Source organism: Lutjanus erythropterus, chromosome 24, assembly GCF_056507025.1.
Source record: "Lutjanus erythropterus isolate fLutEry1 chromosome 24, fLutEry1.hap2, whole genome shotgun sequence".
NCBI classification, from domain to species: Eukaryota; Metazoa; Chordata; class Actinopteri; order Lutjaniformes; family Lutjanidae; genus Lutjanus; species Lutjanus erythropterus.
The window spans coordinates 15,560,633-15,584,687 of record NC_139340.1 but is presented as its reverse complement, the minus strand read 5'-3'; the positions used below and the strand labels follow the sequence as shown (position 1 = coordinate 15,584,687).

Genomic DNA, 24,055 nt, shown 5'->3' with positions numbered 1-24,055 from the left:
TCCTCCTTGCTTTGCATTGTGAATGGTTGCATGCCATCTGCCGGTGTAACCCTAACGATGGCTTGCTGGCTCTCTGTAACATCCGCCACCACCACCACCTCCACCACCACCACCATCAACAACAACAACAACAACAACAACAACAACAACAACAAAACGATACCGTCGACACACACACATCACAACGGTTGCCATGGTTACCATAATGCTCCACCTACCTGTCCATTGCTACCACCTCCTTTCCCCCTCCTTCCTTACCCCCATTCCTCTTCCCTTTCCCCCACCCACCTCCCCCTTCCTCTCCCACCCCTCAAAACAAAGTCCCAATGATGTACAGTGCTACGCCTGCTACTGTCTCTGCAGCAACAACTCCTGCCACAAGTGTCCCCTACGCAGCAACAGCACCAGCCAATCAGGTTTGCTCCTTTTAAAGCTTTCTTTCATCAGTCCCTGGAGCTCTGAATAAGTACTGCCCTCTAATAGTGAGCTGCGGTAACCTGCAGCTGAGCCCGAGCCCACGCCCAGCCTCTCCCCATCCATCCATCCATCCGCCTGCAACTGGGCGAGCTCACGCTGGCATGAAAGCCTGTGAGTGGGTATTTTCCCGAGAATTCAAAGCACAGGGGCAGCGCGCTGTATTGTATTTCTTGTAAAACGCCCCATTAGGCGCTCCCGACAAGCACTTCTTCAGAGCTCCCACATTTGCAAAGTAGTAGTTGTGTTGTGTTGCACTACTTCCTTGGTTTTGTTTTTGCATGTTCTGTTTTTAAGTTTTATTTTCCACTTTTTCTTGTTGTTGTCAAATAAGCCTCTCCATCTGCAGCAGGGGGCATCATTTGTACTGCTTGTGTGCTCTGCAAACACACACATCCAAGCAAACACACACAGGCAGCACTGACAGCAGCCATGTTGGATTTTTTTTTCTTTTTCCCCCTGTTTCTACGACCTTTTTACCTTTCCCTGGTCGCGGGACAAAAAGAGAGAATAAATCATGTGAGGAAACAGGCTGAGACAGACGCAGGGAGAATGATCACAGAAGCTGTCTAAAAATGGCCTCTGATCGGCGGCGGCTCTCCTGTTGCCGCGTGTCAGCGGGAGCCAGGGAAGGGAAGCAGGGCCAGGTTTTTGAATGCCAGAGTGTGACGCATGTGCGCCCCATTTTAAACCTGGAAATTTCAGCACAATGCTGGCTGCTCCGGCCCTCCACGCAGCTGGCAATCATTTACTGGTAGTTCAGTATGGAGGGGTGCCGTGAGGACACGCAGATGAACAGTGTTCAAACGATCATGTCGTTCTCAGAAGGAGATAAAATCATCCACAACAGAACATGAAGAATTAGTCTGGATTCAGGAGAACCTTCAAGACCCACAAGTAGACTCTATTTGTGTGCGTCCAAATAAAGATAAAAAAAAAAAAAAAAAGTTCAAAGAGGCTGGATGTTACATTTCCTGTCTGACCTAAAATGTTAGGAATTTAAATGTGTGATACATTTTCTCTCCTCTTTATTAGTTACTGGAAACATTACATACAAATGAACAGGAAAAAACAAACCAGTTCTGCAGTCCTAGATCAGTCACTTATTACTTTTTTTCACTCAGTTTGACTCTCCTAAAGTCTCCACTTAGACAGAGTGAAAACTTTTTAAAATGTGTTCAACAACAAAGTTGTAAACACTAATAAACTTAGTTTAGTTGGTTATTTAACCATAATAACAATGATAATTTTCTCTGGTTTATACATTATCAAGAGGCCGGATTGAGGTCTTAGTACCTCAATTTACAGAGAAAATTTATTAATACCAACTGAAAATGTTAAAAATGAAGTTCAGTTTTAAATTAAACTAATTCAACTGAAATTTAACTTCAATTTCAACTTAACTTCGACTTAATATTACTTTTTAAATTAAAGGAAACTGACTTTAACTTTATTTTTGTCCCCAGAGATCAACTGACCCTTCCTAAGTCCCACCCCTTTTTGCCTTTTTGACTTTTTGGAGTTTCATGGTTTTCACAGGACAGGACAGTGTCTAAGTACAGGAAACAGGAAAGGAGAAAGTCGACTGAGGTAACAAGCTTGCTCAACTGTCATTGGAGCACAGCGAAAAGGGGGTGGAACCTAGGAAATGTCAATTGTTATAAAGTAAGAACACTGTACAATAGGAGGGAATAGGGAATAAACAGCAGCAGAAAATGCCACATAAATACACAATAGGGTAAAGTGTATCGTGACCAGACATGTTGGTTCAACATCAGCATCATATCGACATCATAGTCATTGTTGAAGTCACCTTTAAAAAAGCTTCTGTCTCTCATGTGGAATGAAAAAACAACAAGACTGGAAGCTCTCTTCATTTTAGAATTAAAAAAAAAGATAACCAATATCTCCGAGATTCCCCCTCCATCATCAATCAAGGGTCCGGCCCCCTTCACCCCGTGCTTTATTGCCCCTCGTAGGCCGGCAGTCTGTGTCTACTTCCCGTGAGTCACCGTCTCTTCCTGTAATTGGCATGCAGCAGCAGTAGCAGCAGGAAGCAGAGCTGCTCTTTAAAGATGCATGTGGGACAAGGAGCCGGAGAAACACTGACGTCAGCCTTCGCTGTCTGTCTCCTTCTGTCCTCCCCTCTGTCTCTCTCTCTCTCTCTCCCTCTCTACCCGCCCTGCATAAAGATCCCTCCAGCTAGGACACAGTTAACACTTCTAATCACCAGCTGTACTGCATTCAGTACACGCCTCGTTTACTACAGTCGGCCCCGTCGAATGCTTTTTCAGGATAAACAGCCAGATTATGATTTTTATTTTTTTCCCTCACGTGCTGACGACGTCATTGTTTTTGCTGCTCTCAGTCCAAAACTGTGCAAGCTGGTTAGCATCATCTGTTAGCATCTCCTTAATTGTTACAGGTTAAGACAGTCGACACAAAACTCAAGGTGGAGAATCAAATGATGATATGAATAATTTGTTGCATCTGTGCAGATGCAGGAGACGCTGCAGACACGGTGAGAGGTTCAGAGTCTGGTCAACTCTCGACCCTCTGAACTGTCACCGTGACATGACGAGCAGCAACCAATCACATCACCCCCATGTTCCAGCTCACATTAACCATGTGCTAACAGTGCTGGGCTCTATGGTAACGTCACTCCTCCTGCTGGAGACTGTGAAGCGGCAGCACCCTCTACTGTCCGAATGCGGCATTACACCCCACGCTCAACAGGCAATATGTGATCACTCTGGCTTCTGAACCGATAGGAAGATAAACTGTTGAAATTAGATGGAATTATGAATTTTAATGATGGTATATTGAGTAGCTCTTAGGCTAAAGGACCAGGGTTCAATCTCTCACCTCCCTGTGGAGGAAATCTGTCATAATTCTTATCACATTTATTCAAATTAACACACCAGGCCACTCTGTAATTAGAATAATAATCTGATATCAATCTGTAAAAACAGTTATCCAACCACTGTGCCGTCTTCCTGACTTGTTCTGGCCTGAAACACGCTAAGCTAAGTCAAACACAACCTGCAAACAACTCTCAGTGTTTGTTTTTACCCCCTAGAGGTGCCAGACGGGTGGTGTTTACCGTCCTATCTGGCTGATCCCACCCATCTGGCGCCCTATAACATATTTTCTTATTTCCATACCTCTCTGCGATGCGGGCTTTCCTCTCAGCCCGCGCACATCACACGCTCTCCACCTGTGGTGACCTTCTGTGATGTGTGATGTGACCAGTGGCTTCTGTCCTTTGCCGACCGTCTTTTGTCTATTAACAAGCACCATGCAGCTTTGTTCTGTGTTGGCTTGCTGCCAGTGGCAACCACACGATGGCAGCCAGCAGCTCTTCTACCTGTCCCCCCCCCCCCTATAGACAATCTCTCTCTTCTCTTCTCTTTCTCTCTCTCTGTCTCTTTGTCGTGTGTTGGATTAGTCTTTATCTCCTGAAGAGAGAATACCCGCAGAGGTGACCAGACCTGGGTCCAAATGCTATTTGCAAATAATTTGCTCTTATCTGCATGAAACACCAGGCAGGTGGCAGAACCGCAACTCAAGACAGAACAGTTCTATTCACTGACAAATGTTTATCTGTGATTGTCTCAGTGTTCTGGGACACCATTGTTGTGGTACTCACCAGCCAGCTGATGCCTAAATGTCTCAGAATGCTTCAAAAAAGTACAAATGTGGTGTCCAACCGCGTCAAAAGGCAAAATGGTTTACACTTGTCCTGAATGGCCACTCTCAAAGGTGGTGTGGAAAGCCTGCCAATCATTGGGCTCGATTTGACTTCTAAACGGACTCATAAATGGACACCTTGGACGCCTGTTAGTTCCGCTTAGAGGACATGTTCCAAACAAGCACAATAGTGATCGGATGGACAGGTCTGAATGGGCGCACGCCTGAAACGTTTGTGTTTCTACCGCGGTCTAAAAAGTAAAGAAAGCAACAACAATTTTTACTCATCTGCACAACTAAAATGATTCAGTACCACCCCAAAACCCTTAATTAATTAATTTAGACCCAGGTCCTGCGGTGAAAATTTAGCTATAGTTACCTCCAGCTAGCCAGAGAGTGGGTCGGATCTTACATGAAGTGGGTATTATTGTTAAATTGTTTCAGGAGGTTACAGAAATGATTGGACATGTTGTGTTGTCATTAAGATAATCTAGGAGCCCGGCCTCTGGGGGCAACAGCCAAACTTTCAGGGCTTCCTGCACAGCCAGTGGATATCCAGTAACGGATATCCAGGCCGAGACTTCCTCCTCCACGTGCCAGTCATTGTTTACACTCAGCAACCTGAGACGAGAGAATGGAGTTGGAGGCTAATCTTTCTGAACGTACATCTGCACGTGAACGCAGATAAAGACGATAATTGATGGATTCAAGAGATCGCATCTCGGCCGACAGATTCTGCAGACATTTTTTTAATGCAGATCATCGTTCAGGTGGTTTGTTTGAAGCACACTGAGGCCTTTAGTGATCAGAAAAAAGGCAAATAGTGTTTGATCCAGATCTCAAGGAGACACCAAATACAATAAAAGCATTAACTTTGTGTACTTATGGTGTATATTCTTATATGTATTAATTAATCCAGATCAGTTGGCATTCACTGTCACGTGTACTGAGCCATGCAAAGACGATCTTGTACTTTATACATGTGAGTAAATAAAATTTCTCTCTCGCAGGTTGGTTAAATTTCTCTCCTTCCTCTTTCTTGTTTGTTTCTCTCCCGCAGATCATCCTGAAGTAAGCGTCAGGAAGGGAACGGAGTGTCACGAAGCTGCACTAGGAAACCCAAAACAGCCCCTGTGTAAATACTACCTTACCTCTCCCATAGAGGTCCAGCAACCTGCATGCTAAGAGTGTAACACTTCAATTTAACCGTAAGAACTGCAGTGCCGGTGTAACACACAAAAAAAAAAAGATATATACTGTATGTATTGCTAGAAAAAAAACTATTAACATGAAAAAGTCAAAAATATTCTTATGTATAGTACTACATACATAGCAAACACACTATAGAGGTCATTTTAACAACTGTTCTCCCAAAGTACCATGGATCCCCCTCTCTCTTTCATATTTATTCTAAAAACCGCTGCACAATGTTCATCCCTTTGGTTAGTAAACAAAAAGAGATGCTTGATTTGCACTAAAACATAGTGCGCGACGTTGAAGTGGAAAACAGGAAGAGTCACAGGAAAAACCCGTGCACAACCACGCCGACGCACTCTTCGCCGTCTTTGCTTTTCCTCCTTGCGAAAAAAAGTTGAATGTCCTCGGGGCGGACAGGCTCATGTTTTCTTAATGTGACACACCCACCAACACACACACCACCTGCCCCCAGATTGCTGTTAAGATGCCATGATGAAGCTCGTCCTCCTCCCCGTCGCACCCTGCCAACGTCTCATCTCCGGAAAACATCTTGCCAAAGTCGCAGCTCGGAAGGAGGAATCAACCTGCCGGATAAAAAAAAAAAAAAAAGAAAAGAAAAAAAAGATTTTAACACCCTTTTCTCTTTTGCCATTGTGAAAGCTGCTCACGACGCACCCTTTATGTATTTCGGTGCTGTTTTTTTTTTTTTTTTTTGTTCAGGAGGAGTGGCGGGACAGCTTGTGCACGGATTTTTTGCATGTACGTCAACGCCCAGTGTTGACAGAGAGATAGTCGTGGCCATTACCGAGAAAAAGCCTAAAGGCTCGGGTCTGTGCCAAGGGCTTCGCAAAAAAAAAAAAAGCTTGAGGGTTCGTTCCAGACATACCAAGCCTTGTGTGTGTGTGTGTGTGCATGTGTGTTCGTATCTGGAGACTGATGGTCTGCCGGCAGACTGGGGGGACTCGAAGCGAGGTCTAAGCGAGGGGTGGGGTGGGGGTGACGACAACACCAGGCCTGATCAGAGAGGGTGTACGCTGGGGGTGGGTGAGGGAATTAAGTGCTAAGACTAAACAAAAAAAAAACAAAACTAAAAAAAAAAAACGGTGCATTTGACGACGATCGTCAAGCAAAAAGATGACTTGAACTTCGACTGGAGGGCTATCTGTGACCGTCGGTTGTCCTGTCCAACCCTACTATCACCGATAATCCTGTTCCATTTTAGAAAAAACTGTTAGAAGTGCCTAAAAAATTGCTCATCAACAACAACAACAACAACAACAACACACCGCATCCAAGAGTGTATCACTAAAAAGTCACAAAAACACTGGCTGTCAGAAGCTACATGGACCTTTTCCGGGAAAGACATCACTTTTATTATTATTATTATTTTTTTGCGGTTCACGGGACAAGAGTTTTCTCCGCAGCCGCTCCTGAACATCACAAGTGACTTTATCGAAACAAAAAGAAGTTAAAGAAACGACAAATCAAAAATAGCTTTGTAGAATGTTTGGTGACTTTCATGGTGTACCATCGTTTCTTACCATGGTTTAAGTAGTTTACATGAGGAACGTGAGTGAGAAAAAAACTGTATTGTAAACTGTGTAATGTATGTAAAGTGTCTCTTATTTTGAGAAGTTTATATTCACGGATCTAGAAATGTATTCAAAGTTATTTAAAGATTTGTGTTTGTGTCTATTATCAAGGTATGTTTGAACCCCCGAAACCCTCCACCGCCATTTCCACTTCTACCCAGAACAATCATTTGTCGTTCAGCCAAGATCATAAATTATTTTATTCTTTTAAGACAAACCCTCTTTTTATTTTTTATTTTGCGTGTTTTAACTCATTATACTAAATCTTCTCCATTTTTTTTCAAAAATTCTGATGTAATTTCATGGTGCTTGATTAACATTGACAATCCACAATCATACCTTCAGAACAATGTTTTGGTTTCTCTCACTCTCGATTGTCTTCACCTGCATTATGATTTGTTTGTTAATATTTGTGGAAGGTGGTAAAAAGTTCTATTTTGTTGTAATTTATCTTATGTTACTCTTGGTCAAAAAAAAAATTTTAGTCAGAAACGATGTTGTTAACTATTCTATTTTGAAATGAATGTAATTTATTGAGCTGTGCTACATTCTGCACGGTTGGTCATTTCAAGGTCTAACCTGTCAGGTCAGCGTATGAGAAGTCGCACACGTCTGAGGGGGTGGGGGTTTTTAAAAAAAAACAAAAACAAAGTGAAACCCACAGATTAGAAAGCTACTGGATCTCTCTTGCCTTCTCATCGATTTAAAAAAAAAAAACGATCACGGTGTTGCAGTAATGAGCATAGTCATAGAGTTGCTTGTGTTGTTGGAAAAAAAAATGTTTATTGTATAGATGACATTTTACCAAAAAAAGAGAAGAAAATTTCAAAAAAGATGTACTTTTCACTCTAGTATAATAGTATTTCATAACAATATTAAGTTGTTGCTGTGGCAACCAAATGTTGCAATTACTAAAGTTCGGTATTTTTGTAAATGACATTGTTAAGTTGATTTTTTGTTTCTTTTTTGCTAGAACACTGTACACAAGGTAGATTGTAAAGAAGATATGAACATTTCTTATTCTTCACTGAGATTATGACAATGACCTAATATTTTCATTAGCAAATAACAGCCTCTATAGTGCTGTGACTGTAACACTTAAATAGATTTAAAGTCATCAATGTTACATAGATTATATATAAATATATATATATATATATATGAATGAAATAATCTATAAATTAATAAGTTCAGATGTACAACTCTTCCCCTGACAAAGGACCTTTAGGTTCCACACTGAGGCATCTTATTCGAGGCGTATGTATCACTAGAGTTAAGGATTGCACTTTTCATATTGTTTAAAGATGTGATCTGTTTTCTTTTGTTTTTTTTTTCCTTTAAGGGTTTTTTAGAGATTTTCGCCCCCCCTCTGCTAGTGCAGAAAATCTGTTTATCAATCAAAAAGCAGATAACTACCGGTAAATAACTTTAATTCAACATGTTGCATGAGAAAAAAAAAATCTTTTTCTTACTAAATGATAACGTACTGAATGTTTCTAGTGAAAAAAAAAAAGTCTGTACACAAAAAAATGTCCTCATTTGGTGACCCACAATGCCCTTGTGTATGGAATCCTCTTGAGATGTAATGTTTTTTTATTTTGAAATGTGTTGGCAATGATTGACTGATGGTAAAAAGAAAAATGTAAGCACTTTCTGAGCAGTTGGTCAACTGAGCAGACTCAGCTTATCCAAACACTTTGCCTTATCTTGAGTCCATCGTGCTTAAGGTTTTATGTTTTTAAGAGCTCTTATGGAAGTTTATTCGGGAGACTTGGACGGGTCTCTCATTCTCAAGCCCCTAATTTCAAATGTATCTTTATATCTAAAGTCATTTTTTTAAGGTTTTAATGTGCGCATCACAAGGCCAAAAGGGGGCGACTGCAGCAGAGCGAACAGTCATTGGTCTTTACCTCTGGTCTCCCAAACCTGTAGTGAGATCTTTTTTTTTTTTTTTTGTCCCATTGCCTTACAATGGAACTGTCCGGAGCTCGTCATTCACAGCTTTAGCCAGCAGAGGGCGCTACACCGGAGACCTGCAGGTTCTGAGGTGTGACAGCCTGTGCCATCGTTGTTGCAGTGAACCCCCAAACCGACAAAGTCAAGACCTAAAGATAAATTGACAAGAAGACCCTCATCGGATTTATAGTTTCAATGTAATCATTTTTAAATGTATTCTTTTTGCATATATTTTGTGCTATTTTATGTTTCTATAGTCAAATGTTTCTTTGGTTCCAGCAAGATAGTGTAAAATCTATTGAAAGAAAGAAATAAAGAAAATCAAATGAATTGTTTTTTTTGCCTGGATCCCTTATTTATGTCATTTGAGTCATAAAAGACCCCCGTTGGTCCCTGAAGTCCACTTTGGGAACCACTGCCATGAAAATAAACAATAATTAATAAGACTCTACAAACACACAGAGACTTGTGTCGTTAAAGTATGTCTGAGCTTTCCAGAATTAAGTTCTTGCCACAGATGAAGAGATAAACATAACGATCAGGTCCTGGACTGAGACAAGCAAACTCTTTCATTTGTTGTTTTCTCTGCCATTTCCTGTTACTGCAGTGAAGCATTTTTTGAAAAAGATCTATGAGAGGTCATTAATACCACTCTTTTTTAGTGGTTTTAGTACAGCTTGTATGCAAACTAACTCTGATGTGAGAAAAGGCAGGGTCGTGTCACATGCTGACAGCAAATAAACTCTTGATGGCTAGTAGAGGCTAATTTTTGGTAGCCATGCTAGCTTGTCTACTTGTACCTGAAATGCTTTACTCATTCAAACCATATAAGCACATACAGCAGTGACGTTGCACATTCCAACTAACTGAATAGCGCTCGCTTCACCCTCCCCTTCCAAACATCTGTGAGAAATTACAGCGGCTGCAACACGTTGAGAAAAACACAGGAAAGGTCATTTCTAGAGCCAGAGTTTGGATTATCTGTTCTTGGCCCCTGCAGAAACACGGCGGTGCAACACAGCAGACACCACAGAAGAAGACCCATGCCTGCTGCTCATTTTAAGGTAACAAAAACACTGATTGCTTCCTGTCACCTAATGTGTGCTTAACCCAGTTTCCCAGCAGGTGAAACAAAAACTGTGTCATCAAAAGTGATTTTTTTGCAAAAGCCCAAAAGCAACATGTCCCCTCTAGTGACCATCAGGATTATGACTCTTGTCTGTCAGGAGCAAAGTAGGATTTAGTGCGATGTCACAGATAGTTTTTTCAAATAACAAAAACCCTTAAGTCTCTAAGCCCTGCCACACCCACAATTTGATTTGATTTATTTTTTCTTATGCTTAAAATTTCTTGACATTTCAGCTTTATTCTTAATATTTCAATTTTATTCGTAAATGCATAACTTAAAAAAGAAAAAAAATCTATTTTTTCTTGTGCTTGGCACTAATACTACTCTATCCTTTGTTCTTTATTCTCAAAATAAAATAAGTCTTCCTCTAATTTCGCCTGGCCCTAGTAGTCCTCCATACGTGACTGTGCTTTGTCTTGTTGCATAGTTTTTTAGACTGATGGCATTCCTCATAGATCAGTTAGCTATGCTGTATCCATTGATAGTGTAATTTCCAGGACAAATGGCTGTTTACTTGAATGTAATTACATACCAAAAATAACATAATTTACCACTTAATTTTTTTTTGTTTAATGATGTCTCTCTGCAGGCTGACATCTTTGTCTGCCATCCTCCCACTGTTTCTCATGTGGCACTAATCACCCCCCATATCTTCCAGGAAACAGCAACATCCAGTGGATGCACCGACTCCAGAGGCGTGGATTCCCAGCAGCACTGTAGTCTTCTTCAGGATAAATAGGCTCTTTGCCTTTAACTCGACTGTACCCCACTGTGCAGAGAAATGTAGTGTTAGCCTTCTGTTTTGTCGGCACATAAAAAGATGTGCCGTCTAGTTGTTTCTAATAATAGCCAATCTTATTTTTACCACACCGACGCCTTATTGCATTATGGATGCCTCTGGAATGGTGTCCCTGCAAGATAGCGTGGGAATATTTCAGTAGAGGCTGTGGCTGCATCTCAGGGCTAAATGCTCCAGCATCTTTGTCAGTTTACCCGCCTATAACATCTCATTTACCGCAGGCTGCCCCTGTGTCATGGCTGTAGTGTAAGCGTGTGCACGGTGGGGATGCGTTTCTTTTATCCGCTGCTGCTGTAGACTTTTCTTCTCTGCATGCCAGGAGCGCTATGCGGGAGTATAAGGTGGTGGTGCTCGGCAGCGGCGGGGTGGGGAAGTCCGCGCTCACGGTCCAGTTCGTCACCGGGACATTCATAGAGAAGTACGACCCGACCATCGAAGATTTTTACAGGAAGGAGATCGAGGTGGACTCCTCTCCGTCGGTGCTGGAGATCCTGGACACAGCCGGCACCGAGCAGTTCGCCTCAATGAGGGACCTTTACATCAGGAACGGCCAAGGCTTCATCCTGGTCTACAGTCTGGTCAACCAGCAAAGTTTTCAGGACATCAAGCCCATGAGAGACCAGATCATCAGGGTCAAACGGTGAGACACTGTCCACTTTATTACACCAGCCAAAATTTGTACCACAGATAAGAAATGATTAATTATTCTTTAGGCCCCAAATACTCACATCCTGGGGGCAATATGGCCACCAAAAGTTGGCTGTGTTGGTGGGAGGGAAAGTTGCAAAGACACATTGATCCGGATCGATAAATCATCAGTAAAAAATATTGATCTATGTAAGATACACTTGTTTTTAAATTTCCACAGCAGGTCTGAATTGCTGAATCACAATTTAGTTTTTTTTTTTTTTTTTTACATAAATGGGGCTGAATGTGTTAAATGGACACATGATGTTGTCTCATATTGATCGTAGGCCCCTGAATTGAAAATAATGTATTGCTGGAGTCTCCTCTGGAGCCTTCCAAGATCCCCTAAATGTTTAAAACAACCATCAAAATTTTTATGATCAATCGATTAATTGTTCAGTCTACAAAATGACATAAACTGTGAAAGATGCTTATTACAATTTCCCAAAGTGATGTCTTAAAATAGCTTCTTTTGTCCAAAAAGACTCAAAGACTCTTCATTTACTGTCAGAAATGACAAAAAAGCAACATCTAAGAAGCTGGAACCAGCAAATGTTTGTCACTTTAATTGATTATCAAAATCAACGGGGGACTGGCGCTAGCCAAGAGGTTATTAATTATGTTTTAGGGCCCGTAAATAGTCACATCCCAGGGTCAACATGGCCAGCAAAAATTATTTTTGTTGTTGACAGGGAAGGTTGTAATTACCATTAATTAGAGCTGCAGTGATTAATCAATTAGTTGTCAACTCTTTGCACCTGGGTTGGAATAGCATATGTGGGTATTTGCACCCACATTCGAATAGCCAACGTAGCTACTTACACTCAGGTGTATATAGCCTAGCATGGCAGAGACAAGCACTCAGGTGTCAGTAGCTAAAAATGCTATTTGCACCCTTTGTGGAACAGCACATGTAGCTGTTTGCACCCATGATTGACTAGGTAATGTGGCTATTTGCACCTTGGTGTATATAGACCAGCATTGCAGTGTTGGTAGTCAACAATGCTACTTGCACCCAGTGTGTAAATAGGCAATGCAGCTATTTACACCCACATGACAAACTGAATGAAGTATTTTTTTTGCATAAATCTAACCAAACTGCGACTGAAAACTCAAAAGATATAATTAAAAAAAAAACATCCACTTTGATGTACAGTAAGACTCTCTGAGGACGGGAAACCCCGCCGTCCCACGGGAAAGTCCTGTGCTTCACCCATTCATCCACCACAGCCTCTTACTCACAGATAATTTGTCACTCTTCAGAGCTAAACTAAGAGGACTGGGTGAGAATAGCTGAACAGCTGCAGTTTCCCCCTGGTGCAAATAGGCACTCCATTAAATGAGTCACCTGATTCCAGGTTCTTAAATGTGAATATTTTGTGGTTTCTTTACCCTTCTAGGACAGTAAACTGAATATTGTTGGAGCGTGAACAAAAGAGGACATTTGCGGACGTCATCTTTGGCTTGTGATTGACATTTTTCACAATACTTTTTACAATACTAATCAATTAATCAAGAAAACGACTGACAGATTAATCGACAGTGAAAATAATTGTTAGTAGTTAGTTGCAATCCATTCATTCGTTAATTCCAAACATTCCCTCGTTGATTTATTGTGGAAAAAACAAACAATTAAATTAAAGTAATCATTATCTTGCTGGAGAACCCCCTGGAACCCCCCTGGGGATCCTAAATGTCTTAAGAATCCCATCAAACAAATTTATGATTTATTTTTTTTATAATGCTTCCCAGGAATCCTCTCAAACACGCATCCTCTCATCGCCCCTCCTCCTCTTCCTCTCCGTCCTCTTGATCTCCTCCGAGCGCTTCGTGAGAAACCTCAACAGGCTCATATGTTCTTCATAAGAGCCCAGCTGCGGCTCACCTGTCATACATCAACCCGCTGAACTCTCGCTGGGTTTGATATTCTCTGTCTCTCACACATGACTAACTCTGGATGGCTTTGATCAGTTCAGTCCATTACTCAACAAATCCACTGAGCTCATCTCATGGCTGCGAGAGAGACACAGAGAGAGAGAGAGTGGAAGAAAGACTGGGATCTTTTCCTTTCGGTTGTGACATATTGGTGTTTTTGGCCTAAAGCCTCCTTTAATTTGTTTAATGACACAGACAGACTACAGCTACGGCTGCAGTCTGCAGTCTGCATGCTAAGAATCTATTAGGTTTTCAGTTGGGGAAAGCTTATCATTGAAAGGGGTTTGAATAGATTATGTTGAATAGTTTTGGTGCTATGTCAGGACGGTAACAGGACAAATATGATGGAGTCTGAGTGATCTTTCATATGAGGACATGCAGGACAGTTTGCCACAGATATTTCATCGGTCATCATGCAAATATGATGATCAGCGATGATCAGTCAGGGGTTCAGTGATGCCGTCTGCGCCCCACAGTGGGTGACTGCCTGTACTAAAGTATTTTGTGCAGATGGCCTGCTGAAGTTTAGTGCATAAGTTGCCTAGTTGAACTTTATTTAGATAGGACAGCTGAAGATGTGACAGGAAATGGGGAGAGAGGGTGAAGGGCTGCGGGGGCTGCAGCCTCATCCCAGCTGAAAGTGGAACCAGGTCGTAAGTCTGTCTGTGTCATGCAACAGGCAGTAATGAATTTATAGGAACAGGAATATATCTGTGCGTTAATTATGAAGGTTCAGCTAAGGGATGGCTAGCTTAGCTTAGCATAAAGACTGGAAGCAGCGGGAAAAATAGCCAGCCTGATTTTTAGGGCGGTGGACAAACAACGTTATGGTGCCTCACAGTGACGCCAGGGTGAGGAAATTTTCCCACCGTTATCTATGACGTTAGAGAGCTTGCTTTGATCCTTAGTGTTAAATCTTTAGATCTCCCTGTAACTGGGAGCGAAGCGATGCTGCAAAGATCGGTTCTTTATCGTCCCTCACACTGACCCCGACAACTGTAGCTGACGACCACAGACAAGTTGTAAAGTAACGCAAACTTTAAGATGCTGGTGCTAATGTTAGCTCCTTGTCAAGGCTAGCTTGGTTCAGTCGTACAGTGGTGAGTGTAGGCCGAGTGTTAAAGGAACCACAGCTGTTCGCAGATGATGTAGAATGTCGGCTCTGTCCAAGCCTGAAGTCTCCGTTCCCAGCCAAGAAATACTGCAGCACATAACCTCTCAGCCCTTATAAACTCCAAAAATAAATACCAAGTTGTTAAAAAGCACAATTATCCTTTAACTTGCAGGTTGGCTGACCTTTTAGACAATTATGCCATTTGAAGATCAGGACCAGACCTCTGGCTGTAATCCTGGTCGCTCTGTGAAAAAGGGACTTTTGCAGAAGGAAATGATGAACGCAGAGAAGACAAACACGGTCTTTTGTCTCATGTGAACAGCTGGAGTCAGTAGTTTTAGGGAAAAAAGAGAACATGGACCTTTTTTTTTTAATCTCACCTGCTGTCACTCACATCTTTTCTTTTGTGCAGTTTGCTGCTTCTCATCAACAGAAAAAAGTACATTTTATAACGTCACACAGCGTCATTCAGCTAACTGCATATTGTGTAATATCGATGTATAATTTAACCTGCATACTGTAGTTTGCTGCAGTGCTTTCCACCTCCGTCCCTGGAGTGAGCTGGATGCTCTCGCGGCGCAGACGTCACAGGCCGAGCGACGCGGCGGAGCGTCACAGCTGACGAGGCACAGCGGGGAGCGAGCAAGCGCACGAGGGAACTCCTTTGAAACGAAAAAAATATAACGAAGCGTTGTGCCTCCAGCCAGGCAGCCGCCACCCAGTGCAGCTGCCAACGCTGCACCAGCCGCCACCGTCCTCTGGTGTATTCCTATAAATATTTCATTCTTTTATTTCACACTGCTCTGGCTTTGAAGGAGGGATTGTTACTGTATGTGCAAAACTGAAAATAAGTCCAGTGCTCTTAAATATGTCCAGTGTTTTGGACTGTCGGGCCAAACAAGCAAAAATATGTCACCCTGGGCTTCTGGGTAAATGGGAGGAGTGTTTTTATTCCATTATATTTGTGTCTCATTTCTGAGCATTTAATGGACAAAATATTTTTGCATGAACATAAATCAGACTTTGCAGAAGTACAAGTTACATCTGGTTATCAACATTTATTTTTATATACATTTATTATCCACGTACAGGAAGTGCACAGTAATAACTTCCCTTAACCCGTTTACTCATGTCATCGTGAGTCAGAATGAGTCAGTGTCGCCACACGACGGACGATGTCATTGAGGAAAAGTGGAGGAATACTCAAAATGACACAGCAGACTTTTATTAAATAGTCCTTTTTCCAATACAGCACAGTAATACAAACAAAAAAAAGTCATTAAATCAGTTTTTTGGCTTTTAATTCTATGTACAAGCACGTTATTACACAATCAATGAATTCTGTGCCCAGCCAAGGCTTCCTTTTGCTGCATATGCTAAACTAGAGCCTGTACAACTCATTTAGCAAAACCAAATCATTGCTCAGTGCAGACACATGTATGCAACACCACTGTGAGATCATTTAAGGATAGTAACAATAGGCTCAGTTGGTTATTTAAACATCCACAGGGTGTCCATCTTTAATAAAACAAGCAACACAATCAGCTCCTGGTCTCCATTAGCTGTCTCCAGGAGATCAGCCTCCCTCCTCCCAAACTTCTTGCTGAGCCAGCAGCAGCAACGAGCACCACACGGAGATATAGTATGTGCCCACTCACCAGAACTTAATGGGATTGTGTTGGCTTGGAAGCCAAGAAGACATCAGGCCTCCATTAGGGAGTCATATAAACCAGAATGCTTATGCAGAGCTCCTGGTGGGAACGCATGCATGGGAAAGAAGCGGGATCCTATATGTTACCGCTGTGTGTGGCGCAGGTGCCGAGCCGTGGTCCCTCGCTGCGATATTCGTGCACTCCACATATCATTTTTATTGTCTGGAGTTGTATGCATGAGGAGGTGCAGCGAGAAGCAGGAAACACACTTAAAGTAATAGCTCGATATCATGGGAAATACACTTAGAGAGATGAGAAGATTGATGCCACTCTCTTGTCTGTACTGTAAATATTTAATTGGAACCAGCAGTCAGTTAGCTTAGCCTAGCATTAAGACTTTAAACAGAGGGAAACAGCTAGCCTGGTCCTTTCGAAATGGCAAAATCTGCCTGTTAGCGCCTACAAAGTTTACAAATTTAACTCTAATTTGTTTAATTTGCACAAAAACTGTTTAAAATGTTGCATTTTGCAAGGGTTTATGTGACTGACAATTTCTTGGCTAGGAAGTCGTCAAGCTAAGCTAACCAGCTGCTAGCTCCAGGTAATACAGTATTTACCAGACAGACATAAGAGTCTTATATTCCTCTAACGATTGGCTAGATTGGTCCTGTCCAATGGTAGCAAAATCTACCTGCTCGCATCTATACGGCTCACTTATTTAACATGTTATATCATTTAATCTGCAAAAGAACTGTGCAATAAGAACGATAATAGTTGAACTAACCAGCTGCTACCTTGAGTTTCATACAGTTAGCATGCTAGCTGTGTGCTGCAGGTCCACAGACAGAAGAAAATCTGTTCCAGACACTCTGCCATGATGACACTTTGTGCTTTCATCACATGCATGTTTGCATATTATCACTAGAAGACATATTTTACCCTCTGTAGACTTCAGCACCTCACAGACTAACCAAGTAAACCCCATGTCAGCTGCGATCTGTGAAAACAACATCTGGGTGTAGCCCTCCTGACAATCTAATAACCTCCTGGCTTGCATGTAAAGATTTATTGTTGTGTCGGCCCAGGAGGAGGAAGCACGTTCAAAGCACTCGAGCTGCGTTTTCACGCTGCACTGATGCTGTGTCTAATAGTAGCGGGGGGGGGGGGGGGGGTGAGCATCACGCACCGCTGAGTGGGAATAGGGTGGAGAGACCAAAACTACGTATCCCTGGGGGTACTTTGGTGTAGGTACAAAGCAACTTCCTGACCTCAGGCTTTTAGCGTTAGCCATCAAGGCAGGAGAGGAGTTGTTAAAGCAGCCAGCTCGGTTTAAAATGCGCGTTAAGGAGAGGAGAGCCACCAGTAAAGTGCTCATTGTTGGTGTGTGAGACTGTGTAAAGTAGTGCACTCTGCTTGCATAAGTGTTTTCACCCATTCTCTTCCATTTATCACATTCAGAACTGACTCGTAGCTTTCTGGCAACTCTGAAAACACGTATGCATCATTTCAGATCCACCTAGTGTTCACCAGGACGGTCTGATTCAACCAAAGAGGTCTCCGATTTTTTTCAGACACCGGAAGAGGTAAATATCTCACAATAACAAAAAGCAAAGATCAGATTAAAGTGTGGAAAATAAGTAGCATATTTTCTAGATTGGTAATCATGTGGCCCCTCTGATGGAGCCGACTTGTGATCCCTCAGGAATAAATTACGCTGCTTTCATCTGTTTTTGGGATTTCCCACATTTAGATTTTTATCACTTTTATAACTGTAAATTTAAAAAAAAATGAAAAACAGAGATTGGTCGGGATTCCAGATCCTGAGGGAATGTTTGACCAGATTAGTGTGTGTTTTGGTGTAACAGGAAGCTGATGGAGTTCTGCAGAGGACTGAACTGTACATCGGCTTTTACATTTTATCATGGCCCGGCTCCAGACGTCTGACCTGACGCCGCGCCTTGGAGGAATTTCAGAAAATTTAAGTTTCCTCACACTCCACAAAACCCTCCTATTTATTTCTCACTTTGAATCTTTGCGTTGGTTTAACTGCACTGAACAGCGGGAATAATAAAACTAATGAGGACCTGTCTGTTTGCTCCCATACTGCCTATACTGTCTTTGCATCTGCAGTAAAGAAAATAAGATAATCGAGTGGAGCTGGGCTGCACCATTAAAGATGGAAATGAGGCTTGGGGTTTCATCATAAAAAGAGGACTCTAAAGGCCTCCTCCATCTGCTGTGCAGGCCCTCGCTTTGTCTGTTTATCTCAGGAATGTTTGCGGTTATGTCAGTTTTGTTTTCCCGGCTTCTTCCAAGCTAACGTGCTAACAGAGACGTTAGCCATAGAGGCTTTGTTCTGCAGCAGTAACACCCTCTGGGAGTTAACAGCGTGGCACAGGCACTGCAGGTTGTGTGATTTTCTGTCCGGTCATACATGCAGATACATGCGTTAGCTCGGCTGTCACACGGTGTAGCTGCTCCAACCGCTAATTAACAGCAGATGCAGGGAGCAGAGAGGCGGCTGCAGGGTTGGAGGGCTTCACGTCGGAGATGCCTGGCTGTTCTTTTGTAGCTCGTGTGTGTGTTTGCCGGGGCTGTGGGGCTTGTGAAAACGGGTAAGTGAAGTCACTGTAGCTATTTAACACAGCAGGTAGCCATAATAAGGCTGTTGTAGCCTGAGGCTAAGTGGAAAATGTAGAGTGCATCTTTTTTTTTGTGAGTTATAAACACTGATTCTGTGTGTGTGGGAGGGTTTGCGTTTCTTTTTTGTTTTTTTTTGTTACAACAGTTGGAACAACACCCTGCAGAGGCAAATGATAGTAGTTTTGTGTGTTTTAAGGGTCAAACGTAAGCAAAAGTTTTTCAGGAGCCTTCACACGAATGGACGTACAGATGCTGGTTTCAGAAAACCAACATATTTAATATTTGTTGCAATATTGTTGAAATCAAGTCAAGATTTTAACACCCATATCTCCGTATAATTTCATAAGCTGTCGGCCACCTGCTCGTGTCTGTTCCATAAAATCCAACGTGACTTTCTCTTTTCAGAACCAAAAGCTGCATATTCATACGGCTGCTCGTTTCAGCCTGGCAGTCCAAACACTTTCCAACTGTGCTGATAATTCCCTTAATGTATGTCTGCCAACTCTTGTGCTGGAACATAAACAAGTTTGTGTTTCTCTCCTGCTTTATATTCATATAGCATGTAGAGTAAAAAGCGCTTAAGTGTGATAATTGGTGTAATGGTGATAAAGCAGCGTTCGTATCATTTACTACAGTATTTCTGGCTTCTTGGGAGCAGTGGACCAAGGTGAAAAACATAAAGTTGCCTACTTACTAGGGTTTAAGGTATGATTGGAAATAAAACAATCCTTTTTGTATTCATATCCAGAGAATAACTACTATTTCTATGGTTTTGCTTCCACTTGCTGTGGTGGCACGTTAAGTGTATATAAAGATGCTAAAAGACTGGGCTCACCTGTCAGTCAAATAACCAATTAAACTAAAGCATATGAGAAGAAAGATGCTAACATGGAGGGGGCTGGGTTCATGGCCTATACTGCAGCCAGCCACCAGGGGGCGAGCAAGATGCTCTGGCTTCACTTTTGGGAAGTTGTCATTTCGTCCATCTTTATATAAGTACATTTTTGATCACTATGAGTTTTGATTATTGCAGTTTTAACGTTTCAGAATAAAAGCACTAATTATAAAGAAAGTCTTCTTTAGAGCTCCATATATGACATTTTATATTTAAACCTGCAGGTAGAGCTCTGACATATTGAGCATTTAAGCTAGCAGCACGGTGCTAATATGCTCAGATGTTTAACCGTAAACGCTGACTGACATATCCTTCAGTAATACATGATATCAGCCATGGGGCAACTTCAGTTCGTGCTGCGTCGAGCGGTTTCAGGTTCTCCTCATCTGGCGAGGAGGGATCGGTAGTTTAATGCCGCAACAAGCAATCTCAACACAAACTCCCCGCCTCACCCTGGAGAAGCTGGCTCTCCCTGTGTCTTTGTAGTTATATATAGAGTTTTCTCCCTGCAAGGCTGTCAGATTGCATTTGTCTGCGTGGTGCTCTCCTTGTTCACACTTCACACCCTCCAGACTCCGGCTTTCCAAACACACAGGCCGTGCGAGATGCTTGTCCTGCTGAGGTCAGCTGCTGTTTGTACGCGTGTGTGTTGGACGCCGCCGCGGTGGCTCTGGGGGGGAAAATGTCAAGCTGCAGGGAAGTCTGTGGCATTTCAGCCACTCTGAGCCAGTTTTCTCTGCTTGACAGTCTTAAAGCATGTTTATCAATCGCATTATTTTAAATCGTTTCCCATTTTCACTTTTTTGGAAGCTTTTTTTTTAAACTTGTGACGTCAGAGGTCGTGTTCAGTCAAGAAGCAGCACCCTTGAAACTCTTGCTGTCTGGCTCAAGGACACTTCAGCAGCTCCGCCGTCCCTCCACCCCGCTGCCTGTGCTCATTTCCTCCGGCCCTCCTCTTAAAGCTCAGTGAGACGTTTGCCAGCTCTTTTCCACGCCTCAGCTCTTCTCCCAGCTGAGCGGCGTGGCAGCAGGCCACCAATTTGTAGATAAGAGCCCATTTCTCAATAGCACCAGCAGATCAATAAGCCGGGCTCGGAATGCACTTAGGAATGACTGATGGTGGAGGCTATTAGGTGGTCTGTGCCATTACCTGTTGTGAGAATATATACCCTCTGTAATTGACATTCTGGAGTTATTTAATCAGAGAAAACATGAAGGGCGTCTAACTGAAATGAAATATCTCGTCCCTGAACAAAGCCTTTCTGCTGTAACAGTGTTAGCGTGCACGTTTGTGACACAGCTGTAGCTGAAAGCGTACTATTGTCCAAAATGTCTCTGTGTACCGTTGCATTAAACTTGCAAAAACTTTTTGGCCACTTGGGGGTGTTGGAAACAAGACTTGAACACAAAGCTGGCATATTATTAACTTTTAAGTTGAACTTGCTAGCAAACAGTTGCCTGTTTGCCGCACACATCTGGCAGATGTGGAGTTGGAGCATGGGTGGAGCTGAGGCGGTCCAAATGAAGCGGCTAGCTAACGGCTAGCCACTTGTGATGGTACCCGCCTGTCAGTGACAACAGCCACATCCTTAATTATGCATAACTTTAAGCTTTAATATCATTTAAATGGGTGAGTTGTATAAAAAAAATTAGCTATAGAGACATGGGCATTTTAATATGGGGGTTAATGGTGTAATATGCATTAAATTGGATTCATAATGGTCTTAAAAAGTAAAATTTAACTTGTTGAAACCTTCAGAAACTGTGCAAAAACTGTAGAGTTTTAAATGGAGGGACACAAAAGAGCTGAAGCTACATATTAAGTAGAAAAGACTTGTTTCCAAGATGCGAGGCCGACACTCATGTCCCCCCCATGTGAGAGCAGCACATTAGCTTTATTCAATTATTCAATAACCTATACCATTACTCTCCCCAGCCTGGTTTCCTTGTATTGATGGCTCAGATGGAGGAGGACTGGGATCGTCAGCCACACGCTGGGGAGGAAAGCTTTTGATCCGTTAAGACATGCTTAGTGCATGATGGGAATGATGCAAAGTGGAGAGCTAACGATTTTAAACAAGAATCTGAAGCCATTATGAACGTACAGCCTGCACGCCATGCTAACGCATATATAATGTATCCAGGAATAAACAGAGCATCACAGCGTGCAAAAGAGGCAGTTATTTTTTTCTCGATGACAGTTTTCTAATGGGACCGCCCACTGATATTAGACACCCGGGCAGTGATGGAGGCCCCCTGGGAAGCTGGGACTGAACGTAGCCGTGTTTATCGCTCTGCTCCTGCTCCATTGTGCATTGTTCAAAATCCTTATTGTTTCAGCATCTAACAAATACAGTTATGTAGGCCAACAATGCACACAAGCACACACACACACACACACACACACACACACACACACACACACACACAGAGTTTAGTCTCTTTCCCTCTGATTTCTCCCTGAGGTATCAGGAAGTTGCTGTAATTTTTACACTCTTAGAAATAAAAGTGTAAACTAGAACCATAAAGGGTTCTTTATCTTCTCTATATTTGTTATCACGGCTGTCGTCAGTAGAGGGCGCCAGCTGTGGAGTATGACACACCCATTTTGGTTCCCAAGAGAAACCTGCTACTGCGTGGTTGCAGCTGGAAGGAAGGAAGAACGTTTGTGTAACCCTTATTTCTAAGAGTGTAACAAAACACACCCAGCAGGGGAGAAGGCAGCAAATTTCCCATGTACCCTCCTTTGATATGACTTCCTGTCTCGTTTCCAGGTACCAGCAGGTGCCGGTGGTGCTGGTGGGTAACAAGGTGGACCTGGAGGACGAGAGGGAGGTGTCTCCCAGCGAGGGCCAGGCGCTCGCCGAGGACTGGGGCTGCCCCTTCATGGAGACGTCGGCCAAGAGCAAGACCATGGTGGACGAGCTCTTCGCCGAGATCGTGCGGCAGATGGACTTCTGCCCTCTGCCGGACCGGAGGGAGACCTGCTGCCCCGCCTGCAGCGTACAGTAGCAGCCGATTGGTCCGTCGGAGGGGTGATGGACGGGAGGATGATTAGAAAATAGAACGCAAACGAATTCATGTTAGATAGATTGAAGACAGAGCGGTTTGAAGGAAAAGTCCACTCTCTTGAGAACTATTTCTACCTGCTTTCTGTATCTAGCAGTTTAGGCCTGTGCTGTGGTGAAAGAGGATTCTGGGAAATGTAGGAAATCACAAACTGATGGTTAAGGGAAATTTTAATTTCAGCATAACGTCACTCCTCGGACACAGGGTGGATTTTCCCTCGAAAGAAAAAAAACAACAACAACAACAACACTCGACCTCCCACGTTCACCACCGCCCTTCTGATCACCAGAAGCGAATTTTCGGGGGTTTCCCAAAGGCAGCACGGTGCCAAAACCATCTTAAAAGCCATCGACAAAGAGAATCATAGTGCTAAATTCTTTTGGGAAACCAGCCATAGGCCCAAGCAGGGATGGCAGTGTGCTCAGCAGTTTTATTGGTCCTGTTTTCTTCTGCTTGTGTTTTTCTTTCATTGCACTCTTGGGACTTTTTTTTTTTGACAAGTGCAAGACCAATCACAGAGTCTCTGAACGGATGTCAAGTTAACACCACTGTGAAGGAGTCGTACTGGAAGTTAATTTCACAGCAGGCCCGCCTAACTTACGAATGAATGAATGAATAGATGAACGAATGTCTAAAAAAAATAAATAAATAAAGGGAAGAGAAAAAAAAAAAAAACGCACCTTTGGGGAAATTCATCCAGAAGATCCCAAATGTTGACATTACTGTGGATGATGTGTGCATGAAAGTTGTACTGTCACACTGACATTGAAGTACAATCAACCTCACCCAAAGAGACAATATCAATCAATCAACCGATCAATCAATCAATCAGTCATTTAAATGTACGGACACTCGTCTTTACACCTTACAGATGATACAAAATGCCTTGTTACATCGTACGAAGTGAACATCAGTGTCAGTGTGTAGTTCATTTATCTTAAGTCACATCAGATATGTTAGTGGTTCAATGTCAGAAACACTTATTTTCAACAAAAAATAAATCTTTATGCACAAATGTGTACCGTGTGTTTATTGCTGAATAATCATTTTATGGACATTCAGAGGTAAGGAAACTATTTTTGCTTCAATACTGTAAAAAAAAATCATACAATGAGTGGAATCAACTAAAAAAAAAGCTTATTGAATGTTTTCTCAAGTACAACAGAATTAATATCAAATTGAACTGACTAGCAAAAGTTAATTTGTTTTTTCCCCACAAACAA

General features: G+C 42.5%; 2 protein-coding genes across 13 annotated transcripts in view; both read left to right on the top strand.

The window, feature by feature from the left end:
* LOC146304846 (muscleblind-like protein 2a) overlaps positions 1-9,239 on the top strand; it is a 71,199-nt gene extending 61,960 nt beyond the window's left edge. For 5 of the 12 annotated variants that reach the window (XM_084714011.1, XM_084714015.1, XM_084714013.1 and 2 more), the window contains one exon: positions 5,225-9,239. In XM_084714011.1, coding sequence (XP_084570137.1) covers positions 5,225-5,349 — 125 coding nt within the window. In that variant the 3' untranslated portion in view covers positions 5,350-9,239. Of the gene's footprint in view, positions 1-321; positions 417-5,224 lie in introns of all 12 variants that reach the window. The other 7 variants (XM_084714019.1, XM_084714017.1, XM_084714014.1 and 4 more) reach the window with 2 other exon arrangements.
* A 1,471-nt stretch (positions 9,240-10,710) lies between these two features.
* Positions 10,711-23,847, top strand: LOC146304845 (ras-related protein Rap-2a-like). Its single transcript, XM_084714147.1, has 2 exons — positions 10,711-11,477; positions 22,538-23,847. Exons 1-2 carry the CDS (start codon positions 11,164-11,166, stop codon positions 22,773-22,775), a joined length of 552 nt encoding a protein of 183 aa, XP_084570273.1. The 5' UTR covers positions 10,711-11,163; the 3' UTR covers positions 22,776-23,847.
* The last annotated feature ends 208 nt before the right edge of the window (positions 23,848-24,055 follow it).

Bases quoted from the DNA above. Each gene is read 5' to 3' on its own strand.
- LOC146304845 (XM_084714147.1), top strand. From the start codon at position 11,164: ATGCGGGAGTATAAGGTGGTGGTGCTCGGCAGCGGCGGGGTGGGGAAG. The intron at 11,478-22,537 runs GTGAGACACTGT...TCTCGTTTCCAG, and splicing joins CAGATCATCAGGGTCAAACG to GTACCAGCAGGTGCCGGTGG.